The 10,607-nt window shown below is 44.9% G+C and overlaps 1 protein-coding gene across 1 annotated transcript; it reads left to right on the top strand.

Moving 5' to 3' along the window:
* Positions 1 to 632: 632 nt before the first annotated feature.
* On the top strand, positions 633 to 9,334 carry tcf19l (transcription factor 19 (SC1), like). The gene is made up of 6 exons (XM_035182601.2): positions 633 to 919; positions 1,372 to 2,356; positions 4,018 to 4,187; positions 4,688 to 5,084; positions 5,263 to 5,767; positions 6,320 to 9,334. The coding sequence occupies exons 2-6, from the start codon at positions 2,086 to 2,088 to the stop codon at positions 6,663 to 6,665; spliced, it is 1,689 nt and encodes a 562-aa protein (XP_035038492.1). The 5' UTR covers positions 633 to 919; positions 1,372 to 2,085; the 3' UTR covers positions 6,666 to 9,334.
* The last annotated feature ends 1,273 nt before the right edge of the window (positions 9,335 to 10,607 follow it).

The following is a 10,607-nucleotide window of genomic DNA, read 5'->3' as shown; positions in this document are numbered from 1 at the left end:
CTGAGTTTCAGAGATGGATTTGCAAACATTTGTAAAACATACCCACTTCCTGAACCTGAGATAAATACATTTCTATATTGTGAAGTCATATCAAATAGGTTATACAAAAATAATCCTTTGAAAAACTGTTTAAGGGCAACTCTGCAGCAAAAATAAAGTAAACAGAAAGAAATGTGTTTAATTCTGATGTCTAACTTTTAGGGCTTCCAGCCAGCAGGGGGCGATCAAAATGATATTGCTTAACCTTTAGGAGCTTTCATGTCATCCATATTTATATTATCGTGGATAATATAAGCACAAAAACGACAAAACACAACAAATAATGAAACTTGTTATTTTGTGTTTTGTTGTGTTTTGCTTGTTTTCTTAAAAAAAAAATTTGTTTTGTGATTTTTTGTTTTTCTTTATTTGTTTTTTTGTTTTGTTTTCTTCTTATGTTTTGTGATCTTTGTTATTTGTTCTTCTTCTTCCCATTCGTCCTGTTTTGCACTTCAGGGCCACCGTATTATAAATGTATAATAGTCTATAGATTCAATCATTACTTTTACTCAAATAAAAGTTGTGACTGCTTCTTCCACCATTACATTTATTTTTATCTCCCTCCACTTCCGGCTCCACTTCCTGGTTCTGCTGAAGGCGCCCTGGCCGTCAGCCAATCAGGGCGGGGCGGGATGTGACGCAGAGTCTCGCGCAAGGAAGCCCCGGGACTGGGCGCGCCAAATTTCAAAGGACTTCCTCCTGGAGGACGGAGCTGCAGCGGAGCCTGAAGAGAAATGGCGACAAAATCCCTGTGAAACAGCGGCATCATAGTAGATCCGAGGTGGACGCGGAGGCGGGGAGTCTGCGGGTCGAGTGGCCGGAGGAAGTGAACCCCCAGCGGCCGGAGAGCAGCAGGAGCACTCGCTCCCCTGCAGCTGTTGTAAGTGGCAGCTTTGACTTCCATTCTAACGTCAGCTAGCTTAACGCGAACCTGCGTCCGACGAGCTAAAACCAGCGAGAAGTCCCATCGCTCCTGTGGATCCGGGTCTGACACGCACCGACCCGCGTGTCACGCAATGAAAGAGTCACCTGCGGGTTTAATGTGCGTTAAAGAGAAGTTTACCGTGACGCTCCGGGTCCTTTTTGTTTCTCGCTTTGTGTCCTGCTCCCGTGATTTGATGCTGCACATGCGCTGACGTTTACATAATGAAACCGAGTTTGACACCGGGTTCAGTTAAACTGATCGAAGCTGTTTCTGAAGAGTCAAATAAAACGTGTCTCTTAAATCTAAGCATCTTGTATTAAGTATAATTTCCAGACACTAATTAGAACAATTAAGCTAAAAGCCATTTGTTTCTTTTCATGGGTTTTTTCTTTTGTTCTCTCTTTCAGATCTGAGGCTGTCAGGCTTCCCACCTGTGAGACGGCTGATGTCAGGAGCCTGGGATTCTATTATCTGCAACACACACACACACACACACAGGAACACACACACACACACACAGGAACACACTCACACACACACACACAGCTGACAGCCATTCACGCATGGAAATATTAAAAGTCAGGACTGAAAGTCACGGCTGTCAGGTTTTTACGCAGATTTACTTTTCAAGCTTTTAATGTTTACTGCACCTTTCACATTAGCATCACACACACACGGAGTCGTCCAGGTTACAGGAAGCCTTTGTTCTCAAATCCTCCTTCGTACAGCCGTCACTCCGCGGGGGGGGATTTAGTCTCTGAGCTGGGTGCACAGGCTCGTTTCCTCATCAGCTCGCACACAGCTCTTGGATCCTCATTATTTATTCATGCACTCGCAGCAGGACGCAAGTCATCAACTTTCCATGCTGCTGAAAACACCTGTTGCCTGAAGCCCCTGCACCTGCCTCTCACCTTCAAGCCTGTGTGATAATATCCAACCCTGTCGAGCTCGGAACTCTTTCATCAAACCCAAATTCATTCAACCCATGTTCACTAGTTAAGAGTTGGACCCCAGAATGGGCCGCAGCCTCCTGTAGCTCAGGGCCGTTCACAGATCGGTGGGGGCCTCTGGGTGGGCCGGGTGGAGGGTTTAGTGGTGGCAGACGATCAGACCCCTCAGTCATGCTGTCCGGGGTGCAGCCGTGCTTCCAGTTGCTCCGGATCGGTGCGTCGACGGCCGACTCGGCGCGGGACCTGTACACGTTCAGGCCGGCCCTGAGCCACTCGGTGTTTCGTCTGGGCCGGGCGGCGGAGTTGTGCGACGTCACGCTGGACTCCACGTCGGTGTCCCGCATCCACGCCGAGCTGCATGCAGAGAGGGAGGCGAGCGGCGGTGACGCGGCCCCGCAGGAGGAGGGCTGGAGGGTCCACATCAAAGACAGGAGTAGTCATGGTGAGGCTGAGTCAACACACACCCCCACCACCAACACCATCATCAGCATCATCATCATCACTTAGAAAGACACATTGACACATGCAACCATGTCTAAGTTTTAAAACTCATCACTGTTGCTATGGTTGCGCCTCCCGTCCCCGCTACTCCGGAGTTTTTGAGCATCTAAAGTGTGCAAAGTTGAAGTGGAATGTTTTAGATTCGAAGGCAGGAACGTGTCGGTACAGTTCCACCTCGTCGTCGCTCCAAGATAAGAAATCCTTCGTTGTAATTAACCCAAATCCAGTGAAGACGATCTGCTTCCTGTTTACACTGACACGCGCGCAGTGTAGACGGATATCGTTTTAGTTTTATAGTTCTATACTGTATATATTAGTTTAATTCCATTCATATTTTTCTATATATTTTAGATTCCTTACACTTAACTATTGCATGTTACTTATTATTTACTGATGGTTCTTATCTTATCTTAACACAAGCGCTGATTGAATCAAATCTTGACCCGCACACATTTACACTGACAGGAACACAGATAGTAAAATTATAATCAGTTGATATACACAATTACACACTTTATGTTGCTGGCGGTGGGAGACAGACGCACTCTGAAACCCTTTTTCTGATGATTAACTTACAGAAGTAACAAAGCCAGAACCTAGAGTAATAGAGAAACTTGCTCTCCTGCCTGTTTGTTCATCTCTTACAAAATATCAGACAAATTGAAAGTTAATAGCAGTGATACAGAAGTAATTAAAGAGCAGCCAAACTCTGACCCTGATTTTCTGTTGCACGTCGGCTCCAATATTTAAAACAACGAAGCAACAGTTTTTACTTTAAAACGATTCTCTGTAAAGTCAATGAAAATGTTGATCCATCCACCAAGTTTCATGGAAATCTGTAAAGTAGTTTTTGCGTAATCCTGCTGAAAAACAAACAAAAAACAAATGCTCATGCAAAACCAATAAAAGGGATTAATAACGGTGAATATGACGCTATCAGACGCAGCGAGACACAAATGTACAAAGTTAAATATATTACGTTTCTACGTCTGTGTCCTACTGGTCATCAGTGAAAGCTGAGGTGCACAGGAAGTGGTACAAGGTGAAGGCGCAGGAGAGAGAGCCGAGTCTTCACTTAAGGGCGATGGACTGTGTCTGACAGGCTCAGAATTTAAACTGTGCTCTTACTGCCTAATTTTTCAAGTAATTTCACAGTCGGTTTCACACATTTTTCACTTTTGCTATTAAATGACTTTTTAGTATTCCCTGTGCATTTTTCATTTTGTGCAACGCTGTCATGGCCGTTTGATTTCCTTGTAGCCTTCCACCTCCTCTATTCTAGGTCCATTTCACAAATGCTTTCACATTCCCCCTTCCACTCTGGAAGCTGTAAACACATTGAAAGTCAACAAATGACTTTATTTTGATGCTCAGCTCACTTTATTCATTCTTTTTTTGGGACTGGCAGACTTTCAGATATTTAAAGTTGTGTGACATCGCCTTCAACTGCCAAGCTGTTGCCTGTTTGTTTGGACTGAGCATTATGATTTGAAGCAGAGTTTTTCACCCCTGACGCGTCGACGCGGCCGAACCAGACGATCAGACCCGGTGCCAAACACTGTTGGCTTTAGTTTCATTAAAAGATAAATCGTCTGTTTCCAGGCACCTGGGTCAACGAGGTCCGCCTCCAGCCTGGCGTCCAGTGGGAGCTCTCAGATGGCGACACGCTGACCTTCGGTGGCCAGTCGGCTCCGGGGAGCCCCGAGTTCTACTTCCTCTTCCAGAAGGTCAAAGTTCGCCCGCTGGACTTCGATGCCATCACAATTCCGAAGGTAATATTTGTTGTTCGAGGAGTCGGCAGGGACGGAATCAACTGTTAAATGTCTCGTTCTGTGCAGCTTCGCTTCACCAGTGCAGCTTTTTAATGATGTACTGCAACAGATGAGGTCCTGCACTGTGCGGTTTCATAACTGATACTGAGGGTCAGTTTATCTTGAGGAGTTTGTAGTTAAACTCCTCAAGATAAGTGTGGACTGGTGTTTCAGTGTCACTTCCTGAGCCGACGGGTCCTTCTGGGTTTGAAGAGGAAAATCTAAATACCTCAGGACGGGTTCGGTCCCCACTCGGTCAAGCTCCAGTCGGGTTGGATAGAAATTTAGAAGTGATGTTTGAGTCATGTCGGTCAAACAATTACTCGGCAGCAAAAATATTGAAATCCAGTTGAAGCTGTGACTCTGAGTTCTTCTCACAGGAGATCGAACCCACGCAAAGTTACATAGAACAGAAGTCCATGAGGAAAGCTGTAATTATAGATTTCCATCTCTTTTCCCAGGCAGGAACCTTTTCCTCCGACTTGCAGAACCGGATCAGAACGAACCAGGACCGCAAGGTGGAGGCCAACCTGGACCTGTCCAAGCTGTCAATCAACCGGGCCACCGTCATCCTCAACTCCATCGGCAGCCTCAGTAAGATGAGTGGCAGCGCCTGGACCTTTAAGAGAAGCTACAGCCAGGAGGGAACCGTTTCAGACCCGGGCTCCTCCTCCTCCACACCTCCGCTCGCCGTTAGCTTCTCCGCTCTGCTCCCTCCCTCCACCCCTCCATCATTCTCCTCTGCAGCTTCAGTGCCTTCAACAAAGTCCATCCAACCGACCTCCAGGAGCAGGAGGAAGTCGGCTCACACGGTGCTCCTCGAGGACGACAGCTCAGACGAGCCCAGGAGTCGAGGAGGTAAGACCCCGAAAAGGTTTTTAAAAATACCCCTGGTAAACTCCCTGAGCTCCCTGCAAACAAAAAATACAGGTTTTGACAAGAACATTTGGCAATAAAATAAATAAACTCACTATTTGAAAAAAGAGTCAGGATGTGATCATTGCTTATATCACATTTTCATTTCAATGTCGTTCAGTTCTGACAGGAGTTGTGGAGGACGGACAGAAACCAAAAGGTAAGAAGAGGCGGCGGCTCTACAAGTCTGAGTCGGAAGGTTTCAGCTCACCTCCTCCTCTGCCGCTGCAGCCCAAGAGCCACAATGACGTCAGGAGGCCCCTGGAGGCCAAGCCCTTCCCTGCCGGCATCAGGACCATTGGCAGTTTCCACGGCGCCATGACGAACAGCCGACTCAACCACCACCTCCTTCAGGCGTCGTTCACCAACACTGCGGTCCACAAACAGGACGTGCAGACGATGCACCGCATCAAGACGGTGGTGCAGGGCAACATCGCCACTTTCCGCCAGAAAACCGTCCACAGTTCGCCGACGGCGCAGAGGGGCAGGCGGAGGGCTCACAGCTCTCCAGTTTTCTCTCCCCTGGTGGTGGGAGGGGAGAACTACAGCCTGGCTTCGCCCTCAGTGAGGATCCACACGGAGGAAAGAGGAAGGGTCCCGTTCAACAGGTTTCACCATCTAACTAGGTGAGACGTTAGAGCTGCACGATTCATCTTTAGAATCGTGATGCCGATTCATAATCAATCCTGGCCTCTAAAATAATCCTGATGCTGAACAATATTTTATTCATCTACCATTAGTTGACAATGTTAAAGTTTTTATATTTTTAAATGCTTGTCAAATAGATGCAGCAGACTGATGCTAATTATCTGATACATTGGAACCTCAGAGTAGAACTGTTTTCTATCCTGCTGAAAACTCTTGTGTATCAGAATTACTTGTTTGCACGTTTCCTGGAAAGATTTGTAGAGAACTGAGCCAGTGGCTGATGTAACAAGGAACTCAACAGATGGGGAAACAGCGCGTAGTCGAATTGTTGTCTTTTGTTTTTCAATGTAATAATCTTAAAGGATCACAACTGATTTATAGAAATATTAAAGATGTATGTGTTTGATATTTGTTGCTCTCTGTCAGATTGTTTGAAATATAAACTTGTTAAACCATAAGCTTCATTTGATCTCCAGCACTTCATCTCGCTCCTCCTCTTCTTCATGTTTTCATTGTTATTCTCTCTTCAGCAAGCGACGAGGCCGCCCCAGAAAAAACCCTCTTCCTCCGCGGCCCTCCCTGCCCTCTCCATCCTCCTCGTCCTCCTCTTCCACCTCCTCAGCCTCGTCGTCCTCCTCTGGCTCCTCCTCTTCCTCCTCAGAAGATGAGGATGATGAGGAAGAGGACGACGAAGAGACAACAGTCGGGACAGTGGAGCCGTGTGCGGCGCCGCGGTGCCGGCTGCCCCAGCAGGACACGGTGCAGTGGATCCAGTGTGACGTGTGCGATGCCTGGTTCCACATAGACTGTCTGCATGTCGACCGCAAGAAGCTGCTTGTGGACCCGAACGCTGACTTCCACTGCGGCTGTCGCTGACTGGACAGAGTTTGTGACCATGAAATTAAATAAATGCTCCAGTTTAGACTTTATAAGTTTCCACATATCCCCTTAAATGTTTATTTCCTTCAAACTCACATGGAAAACAGGCTCCTACTTCCTCTAATGGCCCAGGCTGCTCCTCTCAAGTGTGCAGTGCTTATCTTTACCCTCGTCAGCAGCTGGCGAGGGCGGGAAGATACTTTCCTTCAGACTTTTAGGCCTCGATCTTTCCAAGTTCGAGGATTCGTGTCCTGACAGTCACACAAGTGCTTCCACAAACCCGCTGTTGAGTCAGTTTCAGGGTTCCGATTTTGAGGGAGGAGGCAGAACTGCGATGAAATGTCTCGGGTCAGATTTCATTATGGCCTCGTCTGCCTGGAGAGGTGTGATCAGGGTGGGGGAGCATGATGAAATGTCTCCTGGTAGACTCCCACCGTGGCACCAGGGGGCAGGCGGCGGTCAGGAAGATTAATGAAATGTTTCGGACCACAGTAGCAGACTCTACAAGGTGATTAAACTCTCTTCGATGTCTCCGTGTGGCCTCCCTCACTATTTTACAAAACAGCTCAATTTTTCAGAGCAGAATTGGACCTTCCAGCATCCCTACCCCTGCCAAAGAAAACAGCGCTGGGACGGCGTTTTCCCCCCTCGCCAATAATAAAACTGGATGAGATGTTTCAGTGCAGCTTTCCTGGGTGGCAGCAGCTGTCTCAGAGTGGGCGTGTGATGTTTCAAGATAATTAAACGGCAGGAAATGTGTCAGCAGATTTCTGTTGTTGCTGCTGATGAGAAGTGCTCTTGGGACTGTAATCAAATGTTTGAAGACGCTCCTGCAGAGGCAGCTGCTGGGGGGGGTTTTGGAGGAGGGGGTGTGCGTATGCAGTGGGACTGTGTTTTTATAAGATGTCTGAATGCAGCCTGGCACTGTGGCTGCCGCTGGTCTGGGAGGAATCATTAGTGAAATGTCACGAAATATCTGCTGCTGGTGCCACAGGATGAAAGGATTCAGTTTCCGTTGGGTTCAATCTGGGGCTGCGACCACACGACTACGTTTTATAGTTTTGAAACGCATCCCTGTTACGTTACGCCTGCCGTTGACTCGATTCACGTTGCGTTTGAGGATGGAAATCAGAAGTTTGAAAACGCTAACGACCCCGTTTAGCGCTCGTGTGGACGGTGGAGGGGGTTTTAGTTTTAAAGCGAAAACGTAGTCGTGTGGATGTAGCCTTTATGTTGTTGGTTTTTCAAGTGTCTTCTCACCACTGAACGCGGACGATGCTTTTGTCCTGGATGAAATGTGCCGGACCTGAAAGAGTCGTTCTCCACCACTGAACAATTGATGCATCTTCACTCGGGTGCTAGAATAAAATCTAAATGTGTAACTCTTAAACTCTTCTCCTAAGCACCTTTTCTTGTATTTAATTGTAAATTTCTACTTGGGTTTGCAGTTGCTTTGCAAATTTTACTTTCTGAATAACGTCTGACCGCTCTGACTCGATTCAGATGGTGATACAGTAAATGTATATAGTTCGTCTGGGCTGGTGTTGTGTAAAAGGTGACGAACAAATTCTACTTTAATCAAACTACTGTGGCAGTTTCTCGGAGTGGTGATAAAATGAGTTGATGATAAAAACCTGATTCTTGAGCAATAAATTAAGGGGAAAAACTAAATCTTTATAACCCTAACCCTTTTCTAACATAATATGATATTGTGGAAGAAATTTCAATTCCTTTGATTTAAAGGAGACAAGTGATGTCTTTTCAAATTATTTCCTCTAGTGTGTAAAATGTTTTTTGTGAATGTAAAAGTTTCTGCTCAGTGAAAAAGCCCTGAATCTGCGGTAGAGGGAAAACACTGAAGCTCCTGATGTTCCTGAAACATCTCGTCACTGATCTGATGCTTCTGTCACGTGACATCACAGCCCACATTTGCATTGCGTACATTTAGCGTCTAGTCTTACACGCCTCCTTACAAAGCCAGGTAAAGCGAGAGCGGAGGCAGCAGAGTGGGTCAGCTGGCCAATCACGATCTGAGACTAGACATGTCTCAGACCCCCCGTCGCCAGTCAGTCACGTGGTAGGAACTCTGAGACGTCAAGTCCTGTGAACTCTGCTTTAAACCAAGTGTTTCAGAGACAGAGGCTGAGAGGAGGAGCTGCCGCAGCGAGGAAAGTGATGTTTTCTGAACATTTGAGCATGTCGACCTTTTCAACTAATAACACAAATTAAAATTATCAACCTAAATACGAGCAGAATCTGTTTCCTCTAACATAAAAATCACAAGATAATGTAAATTTAGAACTTTAAATCCATAAACCTGTGTTTGATGTAGTGAAACTGGCCACGAGGCTCTAGTTTCATATTTCCGTAGACACCTGTTTGGGCAGCATATCACCATGGTAACAGCCAACACTTTAATTTAAGGTTTCATCTTAATGCAGTATTACAGTAAGAATCATGTAGCATTGAACATTTAATCTTAACAGTATAATACAGATCTTTAAGGAGCTGGTTTGTCATGTTGAACAGTGATTTACAAATATAAAAGAAGAAAGAGTTGTTTTTTTATTTTTCTGTGTTAATCAGTTATTTTTCTATTTGTTTGTCTTAAAACTTTATTTTGTTGCAGCTTCTTTCACCAGTAAAGATTTTTTATAAATGTTGCATATTTTTGTGGTTTCGTAGATTTTCAGCTCTAAAGATATTTAAATGGTTCGAGTTTCAATCAAAGAAACGTCATCTTCACGTCACCCGTCACTCAGGGTGTAGTGCTGCTGTGTTGGTGCAGATCTCCTCAGGGGATCGCCCCCTGGTGGCCGGCTGCAGTATAGGTTATACACATTGCCTCCTCCATGTTAGCAGATGTGACATGGAGCAAACTAAAAAGTCACAATACTCGTAAAATAGATGTTTCTTAAAGATGTTTTCCGTCATTTTAGTTCTTATGCCCTGTGTTCATTGGTCTGATAAGTTAGATTTTAATTAGTTAACTTGTGATTGGTTGAGTGCAGTTACGTGTGCGAGCTCGATACCAGGGCTTCATCCTCTGATCACCACTGCACCAATGCACCGCCTTCACTTTGATTATCACATTAAAATTCAGAGTTTGATTTTTACAGGGAGGGACGCACAAAATAAACTGTCATGATTCTCTCTGAGACGCCTTCAAAGTTCTCAGAGAAGAATTAAACTCATCTTTTTTCTCTAATACGTCTCCTTCATAGATTCTTCTTACGCTTCCAGATCGAGTTGTGATTGATGATGTTAATCGTTGATTTTTGAAACGTACATTTTGTTTTCCTCTGGTCTTTAGTGAGAGATGATGTATGTGGTTGTTGTTTTCTTTGGAATCATCGCTGCGTCAACGAGCAGCGAGCACGTCCTCGTAATTGAAGCCCATTATCTCACATCTTTTATTTCTTTAACTTCATAATGGAGTCGTCTTATCTGAGGTCTCCGTGCATGAAGCTACATTAACTCACATAGTTACTGCATCTTGTTTCTTTACAGGCGAGATGGAGTTATGTGCTTTTGATGCGCGCACACACACACACACACTGGCACAGATACACATGGTTATTTTAATATGTAGATAAGTAGTTATGACATTTATAACAACAGCTTTGACCTGTTAAAAACAAAGGCCATAGATTATATTATTATATTGATTATAAATGATAATACTAATAGGAAACTCTGTTTATGTAGCACCTTTTAAAAAACAGTTCCAATGTGTATTACAATATGGCAAACAATATGAAACAGTAAAAACTGGTTTAAAAATCACACAGAGTTCAGATACAGAAATAAAAAATGTTACAGATAAGAAAAGAGTAAAATGATTCAAATATAATAATAAATTAAATTTAGTCTTTAAGAGAGAGTTAAAAGAGGATGGATCTCCTCAGGGAGAGTGTGAGTGGGGGTGCTCGAACACAA

The sequence above is a fragment of the Hippoglossus stenolepis genome, chromosome 17 (genome assembly GCF_022539355.2).
Source record: "Hippoglossus stenolepis isolate QCI-W04-F060 chromosome 17, HSTE1.2, whole genome shotgun sequence".
Lineage (NCBI taxonomy): Eukaryota > Metazoa > Chordata > Actinopteri > Pleuronectiformes > Pleuronectidae > Hippoglossus > Hippoglossus stenolepis.
The sequence above is the reverse complement of the archived record's forward strand: the minus strand, read 5'-3'. Positions and strand labels throughout refer to the sequence as shown.